Source organism: Ambystoma mexicanum, chromosome 11 (assembly GCF_040938575.1).
Source record: "Ambystoma mexicanum isolate Mex_15411 chromosome 11, UKY_AmexF1_1, whole genome shotgun sequence".
Classification (NCBI taxonomy): domain Eukaryota; kingdom Metazoa; phylum Chordata; class Amphibia; order Caudata; family Ambystomatidae; genus Ambystoma; species Ambystoma mexicanum.
The window spans coordinates 607,050,674-607,070,050 of NC_090934.1; the positions used below are offsets into that span (position 1 = coordinate 607,050,674).

General features: G+C 43.7%; 1 protein-coding gene across 1 annotated transcript in view; it reads left to right on the forward strand.

The window, feature by feature from the left end:
• Window positions 1-19,377, forward strand: part of SLC6A5 (solute carrier family 6 member 5) — a 426,034-nt gene that overhangs the window by 188,053 nt on the left and 218,604 nt on the right. Inside the window, exon 8 of the mRNA XM_069623483.1 lies at window positions 7,340-7,474. Coding sequence (XP_069479584.1) covers window positions 7,340-7,474 — 135 coding nt within the window. The remainder of the gene's footprint in view (window positions 1-7,339; window positions 7,475-19,377) is intronic.

The window sequence follows — 19,377 nt, forward strand, 5'->3', positions numbered from 1 at the left end:
TCGATCACAGATTCGTTCAGTGACAAAGAACCTGAAGGTCCAAACATCGGTTTGACCAGCGGAGATGCTGCAGTACTCCATTGTTTGAGCTAAGGCAACAACACACTTTCAGAGGGACCGGTGTAGCAGTGAATGTGTTCGAAAGTGCAGGACAGCGGTTTGAAGATAAGCCACTGCCGGTTTGAAGATAAGTAACTGCCAATGGCATCTCTGGATGGTCCTGGTAGTTCGATCAGTGTCAAACATGTTCGAATCATGGTTTGCAGCAGTTCGATGGCAAAATTCCAAGAATCCTTGCTGTCTTGGCTTGCATGATCTGTGAGTTCAACTAAAGGGCCTCAGAGACAAGATGATTAATTTTCTCAGACCCAAACTTGGGAGACGCTGGCACACACCTTCTGGAGTCCTTCAGCACAGTGAGGGCCCGGGCAGAAGTGTGGCTGGCAGAGATGTAAGTCTTTTTCCATCAGCAGTTCACCTCCAATGGACCCTGGGGAGGGTTAGCGAACTTGCCTCTGTCTTGAAACACCTGCCTTCACTTCACTTCACAACCCGCGGACTTTGGAAAGAACTGCTCTCCCAACAGGGCCCAACAAAAACTTTTTTCAAGGTTTGAAGTCCAGAGATAGTTTAAAGAAGTGATGGGCAACCCCTTCTTTTAAAGGCAAAAGTGTTCAGGTGATTGGACAAAAGCAGGCCTGCTTTAAGGGTCCAATCCCTGTCATTGGAACACGTGTACTGGCTACTCCTTTTGTGAATGGGCGTGCTCTTTAATTCCTGTTCCCCAAACAGCTTCTCTCATAAAAGAACATGGAGAGGCAACCTGCAAGGTCACAGTCTTGCTAGCAGCAGCAAGGACGGCGTGTCTGGGGAGAATGCACATAACCCTGTCAGATGAACTGAGCTCACAAGGCTGACACATTTGTGATATCAGGTTGATGTGGCTGGGATAATTATGAGAGATGCTGGCCACCATACCCTAAACTCAGTTATGGCTCCTATCTACAGTTCAGTGTGCCAGCAGGCAGCAGTAGTATTTGGAACAGGGGTGCATATCTTAAATGCAGCCCCTACTCTACAGAGCCTTGGCTTTCACTCCAGCTGTCAAGATGGTATCTGTGACCCCTGAATCTGCTATGGGCCACTGGAGAGCAGGTGCTGCATATCAGGCTACTGAAGCAGCTAAGCACATGTGCACAGTATTGTATTGTATTGTATTGTTTATTTATTTATAAAGCATGCCGGGCCGTCGGGCATCTGGCACTTTCAAAGGTTTAGGTTACAGGTACATAGGTAATATACAGAATACAGAGTAAGACAATATACAGAGACAATGTACAGGCATATTTAAGTGTACAGGGTAGGTACAGTACAAAGATATACATATATACAGTTCAAGGGAGGTGGCCTCAGTGGTCATTGGCATGCAGCCACTGTTTGACATTTGTCTTGAAGGAATGGAGGGAGGGTGAAGCTCTCAGGGTGTCCGGTATAGAGTTCCAAAGTTGAGCAGCCAAGACTGGAAAGCTAGATCCTCCTGTATTTTTTAGTTTGAAATTAGGGATTTGGATGCTATTAGAGTATACTTTTCTAACAGGACGTTCTGATGTATGTTTGGTGAACCTCTCAGTCAGATATATAGGTGCCTTGTTGTTGAGGCAATTTTAAATCAGGTTTAGTGTTTTGTACTTGATTCTGTCTTTGATGGCTAGCCAGTTGATGGATCGTCTTTCGCCATAGATATGTTGGCCTTTGGGAATGCCTACGGCAGTGCTTAGAGCGTTGTTTCGGAGGGCTTGGAGTTTGTTAGTATTGTGACTGCTAGTGCCCAAGTAGAGTGCACTGCAGTAGTCCAATTTGGAGAGAATTAGTGCATGTGCAATAGTAATGCAGCTATCTGTAGTCAAGAAAGGTTTGCATGCATAGATTAGTTTGTACGTGTAGCTGGTTGCGGAGGCAGTGGCATTCACTTGCCTGTTGAGATTGAGTGCTGAATCCAAGTAGAAACCTAGGGTTTTTACTTCCTTGGCAACTTTGATCTTAATACCATCAATAGTGATGGAGTTGTATTGGAGGGGGAGTTTGTTTAGTTTGTTAGTGGACCCTATGATTAGGAGTTTGGTCTTTTCATCGTTAAGACATAGATCGTGTGTGGCCATCCACGTCTGATTAATTTGGTAAATCTTGTTGATAAGCCCTACATCATTGTTATAGTCTCCTTGGATAGGGATAAGGATCTGGGTGTCGTCAGCATAATTCGTATGAGACACCCAGGCTATCCAGTATATCTAAGAGAGGCTTTGTAAATATATTATACAAATGGGGGAGACGCAATGACCCTTGCGGTGCTCCACATGTGATAGGTACTGGGTCTGCTGAGGAAGAGGGCGAGAAGACTCTTATAGTTCTATTGTCTAAGAAGGAGTTCATCCATGTGGAGGCCTCTATGGAGAAGTTGGCGGCAGATTTGAGGTGGTTGCACAAGACTTTATGGTCAACCAAATCAAATGCAGCTGAGAGGTCTAAGAGTAGGAGGATTGAAATGTCTCCTTTGTCTTTCCGGTCAACCAGTTGGTTCTTGAGATGGAGAATGGCCGTTTCCATTGCATGTCTAGGCCTGAAGCCGATTGTCAGGTGCCTAGTCAGTTATTGAGCTCCAGATATGATTGAATCTGGAGATTGGCGGCTCTATCTAAGATTTCAAGGAGGAACGGTACTGTCATAATTGGCCTGTAGTTGGTTGGGACACTAGGGTCTACGTTGTGTTTTTAGAAGGGGTAGTACCCAGGCACCTTTGAGGTTGGTGGGGAAAGAGCAGATTTGAAGGAGGAGTTGATGAAGGTAGTGACAAAGGGAGCAAGGTCCTTTGCTGCTTCCTTAATAATGGGTGCTTGGCAGCTATCCCCAAGACACCGGGAGGGTTTGAGTGATCTGATGATGGTTTCTGCCTCAATGGTTGAGATTGACCTAAATTTAAATTGATTAGGTGGTTTAGTTTGGTTGTCGGCAAGTTAGGATGGCTTCTTGGGTGGCAAGAGCAATCTTGTGGAGGGAAGTTTTTTTGGCTATTATTTTATTTTGGAGTGTGGTGATTTTGTTACAGAGGGCATTTTGTATATTAGTGCACCAGATTTAGTTTTTAGTGTATGAGTCGTTGGGGGCAATAGGGGATTCTAGTTTTCTGAGAATAGAGAAGATTTCCCTAGCACTTGAATTTGCTTTTTTAATTCTATCATTGAAGGTTTCTTTTTCCGTTTGTATGATTTCTTTTTTGTATCTATCAGACAGGGAGGTGAGGTGGTGTTTGTTCTGAGTTGAGGGATTCTTTTTCCATCTAGTTTCTGCCTGTCTTTTATCTTTGTGGAGGGCTTTTAGGCTAGGGGGAAACCATGTGTTGAGATGGGTTAGTGGTTTTTCCTTCTTCAGTTTTAATGGGGTGATGGTGTCTATGGCTGAGTTGATGGTGTTATTATACAGTTCGACCAATTCTGTAGGATCAATGGGAAGGTGGGTGTGATTGGTAATAGGTTGAATTAAAGGTAAGAGGTTAGTGATAGTGATGTTCTTTTTGCAACTAGTTAGGGCTGGTGGAGCCATGGCCTTGGGTGTGTTTGTTGGGTATGCTTTTGGTATAGAGCTGTGGAAAAGGGGGACATAGCTAGTAGATCACCCTTTCTGAGATTAAATTATCCACATCATTTTGTTAGTTAATAAAAAATAGCAAAAAAAACAGGGTTTCTAAATCCTTGCCAGATAGCTATTCCTCAAACTTAAGGCTTGATTAAAGGTATGGCGTTGATGGAGAAAACAAGTGCCATTTTTATATACCTCCTATTTTTAAAATGCCAACTAATTTCAGGTGGGATCTCATGGACTATTTACAGCTTGTGGTGCATTGCAAGTACTGCATGGGGTAAATAATAACATACTTACCACCGACAGAACATTCTGTGTACCCCATGCCATACTCCAGACCTGTAACCAGGTAACTCCCATCATCCCTAACTGGCATAGTCAATAGCCATATATTATGGGATTTGTAGTCCAAAACATCTGGAGGGCCAAAGGTTGGAGACCCCCACCTTAGTGTATAGGCGCCCTCCATGATCACCCACCATCCCTGTCCAGAAATAGCTATGTGATTCCTCCAGGCTGGCTTTCTGAGCTGTGTAGAAGATGTAAATGGCACACCAGGGAAGGACATGCTTAGTTTCTCCGGGCCTCCCACTATTTGAACTGCTGAGAGACAATGATGTTTGGACACAAGGTAGCGTGATCATCGCTTTGCTTAGGACCGCTGCAGATTGGAGTAATCGAGTAAGTTCTGGTGAGTAACATTTTTTTATATCACAGGCGAAAAAAAGGTGAGCTCGCCCCCCTCCCCCACCAGCCGCCCCCTCCCCCACAGTGATCCAGGTAAAACAAAAAGTGTGCTGGGCATTTGTGCACAGATGTTCACTCCCTCCAGCATATAACAAATTCACACAGACACAGAGAGAGATGTGTTATGATGTACTTCTCTGGGAGACATCAGGAGTCAGCCCAGACAGCTGCTGGAATCACTGCTAGTCCCTGGACCCCGCTGCTATGGCATTGAGTATGAAACGTGTTACTGCAAAACAGACATAATAACTAACCCGTATGCGAACCTCTTTGAGATGCTAATGACTTGTAGGACTCTATTGTGAAGATAATGCTTCAGCGGATTACTGCCCCTGATTGAAGGATGTTCCACTGAGATTACTAATACAGCTACATTTCCCTGGTTGCGAGGTGTCCTGATTTTGAATGAGGCATCATCTTCTAATATGACAGCCTGGCAGCGTACGGCCCGTAACCTTCCCTGCCAAATTATTTGGGACGACTCTAATAAAGAGGTGATTACCGGATTCATGATCTGGAAACGCATTAAAAAATAAGTGCCCCGTCATTATTAATTCATTTGGTGTTCGTTGTCGTAAATTGAATCCTGATGAATTCATGTGTTGGTATTAATGCAGATGTGCCATGTAATTATACCATCATTATGTCTAATGCTCAGGGCTCCATGGCGAAATCTCTCGCGCCTTGACTGTGAGACATCTGCAGTGTTTTCTCTTTTGAAAAGATGTACTTTCCACGTTTTGCAGGTCCACTCGGGCAGCTTTGGAGTGAAGCCATGTTAGTTACTGGGAAGTTATTCTGGAGAGCCTGGTTAGTCTGGCAGGAAGGGCTGAACTCTCACACACCTGCCTACCCTATAACTCTAGCCATTCTTGCACCAACAGTGCACCATCCAAAGACACACCTACCACATGACTTACACTCGTTTACCTCACAAGTTTAGTAAGCGATTTAATTTGATTTTCTATTTTCTAACACACAAACTCTGAAAACTCAATTGCTTTTAGGATTACAGAAGAGAAACCACAGATAAGTTTAGTTTTGAGGATGTATGTCCTTGCTAGTTGGGTTCGAGCAGCCATGTTAGGATCTTAAGACTTTTTTTAATCGTCTCCCTTTTACTCTTTTGTGGGGAAGAAAGTGGTACTCCCCTACCCCGGTTCTCTGCTCAAGTGCCTCCGTGCATTTGGCCAGGTGGTGATACTGAAAAACATTTTACTTCAGGAGATTATTGTGTTAAACGTATTCGATTGGTAAAATGCCTGTCACTTTGCCATATAGGAAATGCTATTTCAAGAGTTTGATTCATAAGTAGAAATCAGGGGGCCACAATCGAAACAAAATGCCACCCACTCGTCTGGGAAAGTTGAGCAAACAGAAATGACGAAATGATTCCCATTGGCGCTGCTTGAACGGCCAACACCTTTCATCAGCCCTCTTATTGTTTGGTGTTCTGTATGCCAGGTGGAATGTCACCGCTAGGTGGGGTTGGATGGGCATGTTTTGCCCCCTGTTCCCCCCAGTGACGTTGGGCTACTTTCCACACATTGGAAGGTTTCTTGGCTGTTGCTACACAAACATCAACTAGAACACATTCAGGCTTTCATTTGCCTTATTTCTCTGGTGTTCTCATTGCTTCCACTTCTTGTGCAATAAGGTTTTGATGGCGATGTTTGCTGAGGTCGATTGGTGGCTGCGTTTGCATGGGCTAATCCCAAATACAAAGGCACCATTTTTAGCTCCACCAGCATGGGTAAGCTTTACTGTTGGCGCAATAAACATTGTGACCACCAAGCAGGAGCCTGCCCATGGACAATAGTCGGCTCCACCACCTTTTTCAAATGGGTACATTTTGCCACCCAGGAAATACCCATGGTGACCACCCAGAAAGAGCATACTATTGGATGGTAACAGCTGTTGCCACCCATTGCTATGTTACCTACCTTTCTGTGGTAGGGATAATTCTCTGCAGCATGCATGAAAGTGTTGTGGAGAGGAAGCTAGGAAAAAACTTTCCCCAGAGATATTGAATCAGAATAGTTGCCACATACATTGAATTTATAAGCTTTTTTTTAACTACATCAGGCATACAGACAGGCTTATTTAGCACCAATACTTCACAACATATCCAATATTTACACACAGACACACACACCACACCACACACACCGCACACACACGCACACAGAACATGCATACGCACATACACAGCTGCTTAAATGGATGTCATGTTCTTTACGTGTCTGTGAACAGTGGGATCTGTCCTTTGTGTCATGATTGTGCTGTTGTGCACATAGCTGTCGTGGATTTCTGTGGTTGTTGTGCCAGTGTGTGTTGACTTTCAGGTGCTGGTGAAGTTTTCTAGTGCACCTTTTCTTTTCCAGCTGGGCACTTCCTTTCCCCTACCCTTGGATGACTTGCCTGAAGGTTTACCCCGATTTTCATTGAATCCATTGGGGAGAAGAGATGTTGCTGTAGAATCCCTTTCTGAAAACTGCATGATGAGCCAATTAACCTACTTTCAGATTTGTATCCCCTTCCTATAAAACACTCAGACATTGAGCCCGGATTCTCCTTACATCCCATGAACCTTTTTCGTACATTGAGTCATATTTGGATCTCCAGTAAGATATTTCTACTTTGATCAAATTCAATTTCTCTCTTCTTTTATTAAAACTCCAGCACAACCATTAATACTTCATACCAGCCTAGGGTACCAGAAGTACAGATACGTGTATTGTAAGGTATCCTTGCAGGATGATGTATGAACCAGTATCTTTGCAGCATTCCACCTCCCCAGTTTTTGAAGCATCCACTGGTCTGGGGTCTGGTACTGTATGAAGTGTCCATTTCTGAACTTTGGTCTCTGTGCTGTCAGTGCTTTTTTCTATTTCTTTTCAGTGTTACCTGTTCTGTTACGAAATAATTCGCCTTTTCTTCTTGTATTTTATTTTAGGTTGTGTACTTCACAGCAACGTTCCCTTACGTTGTTCTGATCATCCTGCTTATTCGAGGGGTTACCTTGCCTGGGGCAGGAGCAGGAATGTGGTATTTCATCACTCCTAAATGGGAGAAGCTTAAGGATGCAACGGTGGGCTCATTTTTGCAACTACATAGGAAGGCTATCTCATTAAGACTTACAGTGTGTAATGTGTTAAATACAGAATTCGTGATTTTCAGAAAATGTTTTAGTGAATCTGTTCGTTTAGAAAAGTCTTAGAGTCGTTCTCAGTCAACACGAAAACGTAGATACTGATAGAGTGCAAGCCCATGTTTACTTTTTGTTTATTTTACTTCTATAGTTTTTTTTACGACAAAGTGCTCAACAATGACTTAATGAAATAATACAAAAATATGAAATGATGAAGAAAATACTCAGAGAACACAGAAAAAAAGTGAGAGCAAGACCTAAGACACCATTCTGCAAAACAATGACATGAATAACTAGCGAAACGGATACGATGAAAGTCCAACAGTACAATGTACATGCAGAGCAAAATCAGTTGACCCCACACACAATTTAGATGAGCACTCGGGAGGGGAGGATAAGTCTAACAATAAAATCAATGAGTCCCAAGTTTGCAGGCCACGAGGGCCAAGATGATACACGATGGCCAGGCTGTGAGTAGAAAATCCACAGGGACAATCCTTTCAAATCCCTTTCATATATAATCCAGCAATTCAAATACATAATCCAAAATAGGGAGCACCAACAACATCCCATTTAACTCTCATCAGGGACTTGAGGGGGACACCAAATACACCCTCTAACTTCTCAAACACCTGCAGTGATGGACACTACTGCTTTGTTCCTCAAAACCGCTCTTCTCGAGATCTGCAGCCTCTGCAAGCCCTGCGCATTGTTTTCAATTAAATATCAGATACTCATTTGAATTGCTGAACCTATTTAATGGAGGATGGAAATATCAAGCATCTAACACATATATGACTAATTAATGGTATTCTCTTCTTTTCAGATTTTTTTCTCTATATTTTACCTAATTTCTAATTACTGTGATTTGATTTAAAACTGGCTGGGAAAAGCTCCAAAGGCAATTTTTGAGTTTCATTCACTGCTGTTGACCCCTGTGTGCTTCACTGCCAGCCGCCCTACTCGTCTTGAGGAAGAATCAGAAAGCTTGTGTTTTTTGTCAGCTGGGCTGAACCTGTGATTTGTCAGTCAAACAGGGGCCCAAACTACAGAGCAGGAGTCATCACCCTTGAAACAGCAATTTATGGCAGGGTGAGAAGCATATTGATATATGAGCGACACAGTGTGAAATTGCACATTGTATATGCTACACTGTACCGACAAATTCACCATAGGTAGGCGGGTCTGACGGCTGGATGCACCATCCCCACTGTTTCAATGCTACAGTCGACTTCAAGGTGTCCTTTGCTTTCACATCCTGTTATTTGCTAAAACGCTGCCTCTTCCAAAAAAAACGTATCAATATCTGCAATTTGACATCTTACAGGATACCAAAACACTTATCTATCAGCAACTCATCTCTCAAAATGCGTTTCGAAAGCTGAGTTGGCCCAAAGAAAAGCAAAGCTTGTTGTTAGAACCATGAAAGGGGTGATACGTTAATTAGGCTAACACGAACTTTCCCCTCAAGCTTACAGCACCTGATAGGTCTCTTACTCTTACATCTACTAATGAAATCTCCTTCTTTACTTTTCTGTTGATGCGTCACTCCAATACAATCAGAATGCTGACACGAGTCTCACTTCTCTTGCCAGAGATGGTATATACACCCCTCCGCTGAACATCCTTTTCTTGATTTTTCACCCTGTAGTGCATAAGAGCAGCCCCAGGCATAAATAAAAGAACTCATATTTCCTCCCTTAGATGCCAACATAAATGGCTGTCTATGGGCAATAAAATACAGTTAAAGACATTGGGCCTCATTCCGAGTTCAGAGGTAACCACGCCGTTATTTGCGGGATGGCTTCCTCCGAACTCATCCAAACTCCGGCCTGGTGAATGGAGTAATTACCGGTCCATTCCGAGGTCGGAGGGAACGGTAATTCCCCATTCACCAGGGCCAATCCCCATTCCCATTTGAGCCCCCATAGGGCTCAATGGGAAGGCGGCAATAACGGTACCGTAAATTATGGTACCGTTATTGACCCCGGAGTCCCTTTGCGGGTCCCGTCCTTAATGCCTGCTACGTTATGGAAGGACCCGCAAAGGGAACTCGTAGTAGGGCGGTAAGGGTTTATCGGCACCGGTCTCGTTACCGGTGACCGTTAACCCTTACCGCCCTACTCGGAATGAGGCCCATTGTCTCTGACTCATAAAGCTCTCAACAACGCTGCCCCTAGATACCTTACAGATACATTTCAGAGAAGAATCTCTCCCAGACTAACTAGAGCTGGTAATATGAATTGCCTGGCTATACCTAGATATAGGCTCACCACTATTAGTGGTAATAGCTTCCCTGTAAAGGCGGCGAAATCATGGAACTCACTTCCACAAGACTTGCGAACTGACCAACCTTACCTACTCTTTAGGAAAAATGTTATAAAACACATCATCTCGTCTGACCCATAGCCTCCTACCGCTTCTGGCCGCGTGGAGTCACTTATTCCCTCTTACTCATTAGCCCCACTTAACTTTTTGTTACCACTTGAAACTCATGTGGAATCTATTCTACCTGCGAGTCCAAGCGTTCTACGGAGGGTAACACTCTGTAATTTGTATATCTGAATATGGTATATTGCTGAAACGTATATGTAAACTACTCTACCTGCTAGTCTAATTGCTCCACGGAGCAAAGTATTCTGCATTTTGTATACTTGTACATTATATATTACTGTAACCATATAGCTGCCATATTCGTACAATGAATTGTGCCTTGTAACTACAGAAGCCTTTATTATATTTGTATATATCTGTATACTGCATAACTATGTAAGCTTTGCATTCTCATACTGTCGCGCCCTATTACCTCCGGGTCTGGAGCACGTAATAAGTGAATAAACAAACAAACAAACAAACAAACATATAGTTGCAGCTCTTAGTTCACACATTGACACTCCAACCAGTCTCTGGGTTTCTCACACTCACCAGATCAAATGGTTTCCATCTATTCTAACTCACCTAAAATTCCATTCCATGATAATCAATTCCTGAAAGCAGCCATTTTGGTGTGAGACATCATTCCTCTCGTAGAGACTCAGTATCTCAGGAAAACAGTTTTTAACATCCAGGCTATCCAATCTTCAATGAAGACATGTTTTTGCTCATAGATGGCTTCCACACCTGGATCTGGAGGTGATGCACAGTGGATTGCACAAACCACCCCACCTTGCCCAGGACCGAGGCAGAAGAACATCACAAGTGGCCCTCACTTAAACTCCTTGTCCCTTTGTGGGATTCTGAGGTGCTGCAGAAGGGTCAATGCACAATTGAACCTTTAGGTTATAGTTCACCTTTGCAGCATTCTACAGGGAGAAGATAAGTTGAATGTTTTCCTGACAATGTTGAACCAAGCAGCAATATGCCTAGGGTATCGGGCGCCCAGCTTGTAAATCAATCTGGAGGAACCGCTGACCCAATCCTGTAACAGTCATCACATCTACACCGATGTTCATACTCCCTAAAAGGGTAGCCAAAGGGAGAAGCTAGGCCCTTATAAGAGAAGAATGAGGTCTGACAAAGGGGTGAGCCCAGGGAGTTTCAAGTAAGGGGCAGAAGATGTTGGGAGCAGAGAGGTGGGTGAAGGAGTGAGGAGAGAATTAGCTGGAGGGAGCAGGCGGCAGTAGAACATTTAGCTCATTATATGAAAGGAGACAGAGACTAAAGAGAGGAGGAGAAAGGAGGCTGAGCCAAGGGGGGGAGGAATGAGCCCAGGGAGCCAAGGAAGAAGAAAGGGATTGTATAAAGGTGGAGGAAAGAGGTCAGGAGGAGAGGAGAGAATGTAAAGACCAGCATTGTAGAGGAGGTTGGAGATGCAGAAATGAGACATACAATATGAAAATCGAGGGGAAAGAAGGAAGTGATAAGGGTGTTGAGAGAAGCAAAGAAAAGGAAGGCAATACCAGGCGAAGGTTGGAAGGAGACATCAACAGGAGGTTAGAGGAGATACTAGAGAGAGAGTGTCACAGCGCTCACCCTGCGAGGTGCCTCCCACCCAGCTTCACTTATCTTGAGGGGTCATCCATTTTGCGCTTTCTGGCACCCTCACTCCCCGTCTGGATTACGACACCTCTTCCCACGCTGGCGTTTTCCTCGGCTTTGCTATGTGAGGCCGCAGCATTCCTTAGGCACAGCCATTATGGTGCCACCACCCATTCGCAGACTGCCCTGTTCCTCCCTCCACACATGCACGGTGTACAGAGCGCTCGGCATTGACGGCTTGCGCTCTCAGCCTCGTTGTGATGCCAGCACTATAAGTACTTCCTGCAATGCCCGGTTCCTCGCATCTTCTCACAGTTGGCTCTTGTCCCTGTGTTGCACTTCAGCAATCTTGTGTCCTTGCCTAGCATTCCTTGCTTTTCTCACCTTGCCTTCCTTCCCAATCCTTGTTCTGGGCCCCTTGGTCTCCTTGCCCTGTGGCTCCACCCTGCTCCCTCCTCAAAAACTGACACTGAGTGAACAGAATTATACCATCATTTAGAAATAACTGCTGGTGATCAAGGCCACTTTTGAAGAATGGAGGCATCCCCTCCTGTGTGGTCGGGTTCTGTGAAAGACTGTACCGATCACAGGAATCTCCAGTTTTTGCGCTCCCTTAAATGTCAGATAATCAGACCGGCTCGGTGGGATTTTTCTTTTCTCATTTCGATTTTACTATCTCCTATGTTCTGGGTGTCCAGAAACAGAAAGCGCATGCATTGTCTCGGTCTTTGGAATATGAGAAGACACCCAACAATTTGGACACACCAGTTATTGCTCCCTAACACTTCCTATCGGCTTCATGGTCACATCTGGGAACCCTGCTTCGTGATACCTTGTCCGATCCTGCTAGGACTACTTTGTTGAGGAGCAATCGCATCAGCGAGAGAGACAGTCTCCTATTCTATTTGGAATGTTTGTATATACCAACGGCTCACTTTTGTGTGGAAATAATGCAAGGGTTTCATGATTCGAAAATCGGAGGACACCGTTGTGTGAAAGCGACCCAGGAACTGATCGCACAACAATTCTGTTGGCCAGGATGGGCGTGTCAAATCCAGGACTATGTGAAGATGTGCTGTGTTTGTGCTCAAACCAAGTCCAAAGCAGGAAAGCCTTGGGGTTGTGACAACCCACTGAACTGCCTCCCTTTCCTTGGCATACCATAGCCATGGATTTCATTGTAGAGTTGCCACCCTCAGAGGGCCACACGTGTATAATGGTTGTGGTCGACTGTTTCACGAAGATGGCACACTTTGTTCCTTTTCCCAAGATACCCTTGGCTATTCATATGGCACAGTCTTTTCTCCATGACATATATCGTCTATACGGCCATCCCGAGAAGATTATTTCAGACCACGAGTCTCAATTTCTTTCTTTTTTCTGGTCGCAAGTCTGTAAGCATTTGAGGATACATCGTGCTCCTAGCTCTGGATATCACCCGCAGACCAATGGCCAAATGGAGAGGACTAATCAAACACTTGAATATTACCTACGTTGTTATGCCAACGCTTCCTAGGACAACTGGTATCCATATCGGGGTGTAGCAGAGGTGGTCTATAACAAATCCTTGCATTCAACCATCAGTTGTAGCCCTTTCTATTGTACTTATGGGATACATCCTAAAGTGGTCCCATTGCGGCGAATTCTGCCTAGTCTTGTTCTGTCTGCAGATGACTTGGGTTCCAGGATCCAGTCACAACAACAGCACGCCAAGGAAACCCTAGAGGAGGCAAAGAATCTGATGAAAGACCAGGCTGACAGACATCGCACTTCGCAATCTGAACTCGCTATTGGAGTTATGGTGTGGTTGTCATTCAAGAATCTGCCTCTCCCCAAACTACCCACAAAGTTGGCTCCCCATTTCTTGGGTCCATTCAGGATCACCAAGCGACTGTCCTCTGTGGCTAACCGGCTTCAGCTTCCCCCTTCCTGGTATGTACATCCTGTTTTTCATGTCTCTCATCTGAAGCCCTATGTCGCTGATTCCTTTGGGAGAGCCTGTCCTCGCCCAGCTCCTTTATTGTTCCATAGTTATCCTGAGTATGAGGGGCAGGATATTTGTGACTCTCGTATCAGGCGCGGGGTTCTTCAGTTTCTGGTGGATTGGAAGGGCTACTCGGCAAGCAATTGCACTTGGGAACCTTGTTCACATGTACATGACCTGCATGTTGTGCGGGAGTTCTTTCTTAGATATCAGTGGAAACCTGGTGCACCTGGCCTTCCTGGGAGGGGGCATAATGGTGTTGTGCTTTCTGGCAGCCTTGAGGTCACAGCATTCATAGTGCCACTGTGTACGCGTGAACTGCTGTGTCCCTTGCTCCATGCATGCTTGGTGTCCAGAGAGCTTGCCAAAGACTGCTTACAGTCCATGCCTCGTTGTGGTGCTGGCGCTATAAGGACTTCCGGCAATGCGTGGTTACTTGCGTCTTACCACTGTTGGTTCTTGTCCCCGTTAATTATCTCACACTGGTAAAACAAGAATGTATTCATCATATAGTACACATTTAAAAACAGAAAAAAACAGAAAAACCTAGTGGAGTGTAAAAGACTTTTAGGAGTGTATTGGAATAGAACAACACACTAAGTCACTGAATACTAACCTCACACAATTGACCTGTGGATCAACCTATAAGGACTTATAGGTTCAGAATGTAGTTGTTTTTCTGTTTTTAAATTTGTACTATATGATGAATAAATTCTTGTTTTACCAGTGTCAGATAATTACCTGATATATGAAGAGAGATTAATTAATATGTCCATCTTTTTCTGAGATGCATCATATCTACCTAACAGTGTGTAAGGAAGGGGTAGCCTGTATCTCACTTATATGCTTGTTCTAATAGATTTGTCCCTCACGAGAGAGGCCCCCTGAGAACAAAAAAGAGGGCTACTAACCCCAAACTTGTTTCGCTGAGGTTAGAAGGAAACACCAGGAGAAGGTTGAAGAAGATATTTAAGTGAGAGGCAGAGGAAGTATTGGGAAATAATTAGAGGGAGCAGAGAGTGGACATAAAGGTGAATAGACAGATAATTGAGGAAGATGTTGGTAAGAGAGATACTAAAGAGAGAGAAAGAGTAAACATGCTGGAGGTTGGAAGGAGACGGATGCATCAATAGGAGGCAATTCAATTGCCTAATGAGGGTGAATTAGGGAGGGTGGAGGTAGGAGTGCATGGAGAAGTATTGAGGAGATGCAGAAGGTGATACAGATTGGAGTGGTAAGGACAGGACATGCAGACAAGTTTACTTAGGAGTGAGACGGTTTCTGCCCATCCAGAAGGAAACCAAGTGGGTGGGGGTACTTTGGGAATAAGGCTGTCAGTGTGAAGCAGATATATTGTGGGGAAGAAGAAGTTGAACCTATTGTTAACTGTAGTCTCAACATCTTGGTGGAAGCACTGGAGTTTGCCCACCACTAAAGTGCCCCAGGTTCCACCCTTGTGTTGGCCTAATAGGTAATTGTATGTGGGCTCGATAGCCAGGATGAATATGCATATGACCTGAGGTCATCAATGAAAGAAAAAGGAAAGGTGTGCGGGAAACTCTAAGTCACAAGAATGTTACTGACTATTAATTTATTATCCATAATGAGGCCAAAAACCCAAATTGTGATGTGCAAGCTAAAGACTCAAAATATTAACCTCAAGGAGAAGCCATCATGCTTTTGAAGTTTTGCTTTGCATTTTTCTTATTTTCTTATTTGAACCAGATCTATAAATACTCCTAACAAACCTCTGTTTAAACACATCAGTCTGTGGTTGCTTTGTGTTGATTCTAGTTGGCTTCCTGGCAACCCTTCTAGAAATATTGTATTAATTTTCCTTGCAACTATATCAAATAAGTGCATCAACAACTCCTTAACAACCTCCACCTTAGCTCATTATCATCCAGTCTCATAGCTTGTTAGCTGTCCTCAACCATAACCACCTCAGTCTCTTCATATTAACTACCCCACTTCTTCTCTGGAAGATGTGATTGCTAAACTTTGAAATAACACTTAGTCAAGGCCACACCAATCCAAGCAACTGATTTAGAGTTGAACAAGTGCATGCATTTTCTGATCAAGCACATTTAGATGGAGAAAAATACCCATCCTGGAAGAAAGAAAACAAGGAAGAAATACAAAATAAAATGGCAGGATAAAGACACTGAAAGGTTTTTGTCAAAAAGGAAGTATGAATAGCCCCAGTGGTACTATACTTTCTACTAACAAAGTGGACAATCCTGTCTAGCAATACAATCCCTGCTCCCTCAGTATTGCAGTTGGTAATCCATTAACCTCAGTGTGAGGACTTTTATACACTTTGAGTTGGGGAAAGAAATGGAAACTCCAGTCCATTGACTTCACATTAGATGTTCCACTAACCCTCCAATTTCATCTCAAGAAACACATGAAAATGGTCTTGTAACAACAGCATCTCCTCAAGAAACTCAACCCTCACAGATATCTACTACGATCACTTGTCCTATGCCATAGTGACAACTGTAATGTCCTGTTGCAAGCCCTTTCGAAAATCACTCTTGCCCCTTTCAAGGCTTACCTTTCACTCTGCAGCTGTGTAATCATGAAAGTCAAGAGTAGGACCATATTACACCCTTGCCCATTGATCATCGATGCTTCACTTTTGAAACATTCACTCCTTTGAAAATCTGTATCATTTGCAAATGTTGGAAATTAGCTCTCCCATCATATCTAAAAGACTAACTATTATCTGCCATAAGTTTGAGAGCGCAAACATGAAAATCCTGCCTCATTAGCCAGGTGGTCTGGGGGGTGACCTACCAACAGAAATGAGAGACCAATACAACTATTCAAATTCAGGAAGGCCACCAAAGCAGAACTGTTTAACCAAGCCTTCAACCAAACCAAAGGGCCACCACGACAGACACCACACACTCTAAGCCAGTGTCCTCCCACCACCTGGTCTGTATCATAGTCTTAGCACGTATGGTGAGTCCCAGGAAATGGACTTAGGCCCAACCCTGAACGGTTTTCTGTTTTCTCCTTTTTCCCTCTTTATCTGCTCTGATAACTCCCCGATGGCGTCTCCCTCTCTCTATTCATCTATGGGCAGCCAGAACCAATCAGTTTTCTTGCTGTGCATAAACAAAAATCCCAATTAAGATACATGCATGTGTACAATTCTGCTTAGATCTTCAGACAATCAATCAAAGTCTATAAACATGGGCCCTCTGCTTGGCATTCAGAATATGGAACAATTTCCCCAAAGCCATCCACATAGTCCATGATCTACTGCTGTACTGTCCCTGGAAGCGGTTAACACCACCTTTTTTGGGCACACTTAACACAACTATACCAAGGACATTTTGTAACGCACATCCTTCGATATGTGGGACTTCATTCACCAGGATATTTTACTTACGTTTTTCCATTTGATGTAGCCTATTGTTTTTGTTCAATTCCTTGCAAAGCGCTCGGCTGTTCCCTGTGGTGAGCCTTATGCTATTTTCATCTGTTAGATAAATAAATAAACAATGCATAAATAATTAAGAAAATATCACATGTGGTCACGAGACCAGGAATCCTGCCATAATTGCCCCCATGAAAGTTCTGCCGGCCAATAAGGGATGCTCTCATCCCTTCTTCTGATTACCTTTTCTTCCTGTCAACACACTGAAAAATATACATTTATCCCCAGGATCACTTTCACTCACTTATGTTTTCATTCCCCCTACATGTTGTTTGTAAAGCCTGTACAATTGTGTCTGCACAGTATAAAACACTAATAACATAAGACAAATGGATAAGATGATCAAGAGGCAGAAATGATACAAAGGCTGCTAAGGATTTCTTGGGATTACAAATTGAGTATTGGGTAAGAGCTCTGAACTGATGTAAACCCTAATTAACAAAACCTACAGTGTCTTCCTTTAGACAATCTGCAAACTTTGACTTTACAGATTGTTTGGACTAAAGTTCCCATGAGCCCTAAGCAGCATAAGTCAATAGTGAGGAATAATTGGAGGCTTAGTCGAAAACATCGATGAGACACAGGTTGCAGATAACTGCTTTAGACTGTTCCAGAGACACTGGCCCATAGGTTTCATCCATATGTCAGTCTTGCAACACAAGCTAAATCGCATATGCATTCTTGTCTGGAGCAAAGAGGAAGGGCATGTTTGCCCTTAATAATTTAAAATGTCTATAACCTTAAATCTGCAGCTAGGCTTTAAGTAAAACCTAGCCTTATTTCTCTGGTCACAAACTGATAAAGGTGTAGTGAGGACTGGTACAATGATTTTACACAGAGCACTGAGACTTTAGGTCTTTTTACAGGGCCCAGCACCTTAACAGATGTCATGTTCTATTAAAATAAAAATAAAAATAAAAACACTTTTATAGGTCAAATACTCAATTTCGGCAACAAGCCATAAATATCATAAAACACATTGGGGGTCATTCCGAGTTGGGCGGTACGGGTTTACGGGCACCGGTAAGGATGCCAGTGCCGGTAAACCTTTACTGCCCTATTCCGAGGTCCCTTAGCAGGTCCCAGCAGGAATGGCTGGTCTGACCAGCCGTTCTCTGCGAGTCCCGTTAAGGGACCTTGGAGCTAATAACTCGTTATTAGCCCCTTCCCCATTCCCATTGAGCCCTATGGGGGCTCAAATGGGAATGGGGAATGGTTTACTGATTGGGGACTTAACGGGTCCTCCAAGGACGGAATGACCCGGTAAGTCCCCATTCAGCCAGACCGGACTCGGGTTTGGAGGCAGCCATGGCGCTAATAGCGCCATAGCTACCTCCAAACTCGTAATGACCCCCATTGAGCGCTTTGAAACACTTGCCTGTGTGTAGGCGCTAAATAAATAAACAATACCATACCATTACAAATACGATGCCATTCAGTGGTTCGTAATGGGTACAACATAAAAACTAGATAATACACTATTAAACAAAATGGACAACATTCCGCTGCCAAGCATCCCTAAAATTCAAATGCATAACAAGTGAACATAAAAAATCTCATAAATTCATATATTCATCATCAATAAATTAATTAAAAAGATCAAAACAAGCCTGGATAACACGATGTATAGTTCTGGAAGATCTAACACCCAGGGATACAAATATTGGTTTCAAGCACATTAATCTGTAGGAAATGTACAAGGAGCATGCCAAAAGAAAGTGCTCATTCGTGTCAGCCCTATTCAAACAATACGGGCAATTGCTGGTGAAGTCCGCATTCCATGCATTACGCGTTGCCACCATGGGCAAGTTTCCAAACCTTAACTTCAATACAATGTGCACAGCCGTCTAAGCCTCATGATGTCCAAGTAGGATTCGTAACCTCTGGTACACTTGGCATCCCAATAGGCTGACATAGCAGCAGAGTTGGACACCATTCTCCAGGAGACACCTCAATTCTCTGCCAGAACTCTGTCTTAACAATTTGTTTAGCATTTGCAATTATGTCAGCTGGGGACTGCCAGAGATCGATGTGGCCTAACTCACATAACCAGGTTTTAACAGGGGCAGAGCTCATGGCTGTCCCAAGATGTCATTTACAGCTTCTCAGAACTTGTAGCACTCACTGTTACTCCACATTCTTATCTAGTACATAACTGGCATTAAGGCAGCAACATCCCCAATAACAGGTATACAATAATCTGTTTCTTCACGAAGTTAAACAGTAGGTGCCCCACAGGGGAGTCCCAGATTCTTCTTTAAGAACCCATTCTCAATTATCCCAAACTTGCTACATTTAGCGCCACCCCAAAGTTCAGCACCATACAAGGCAGCTTGCCTGGCTTGAACCATATACACCTGTAACAAGGGTCCTATAGTGCCCTTGCCATATTCAAATAATAATTTAGTGATGGCTCCCCTATATCTCTTTAAT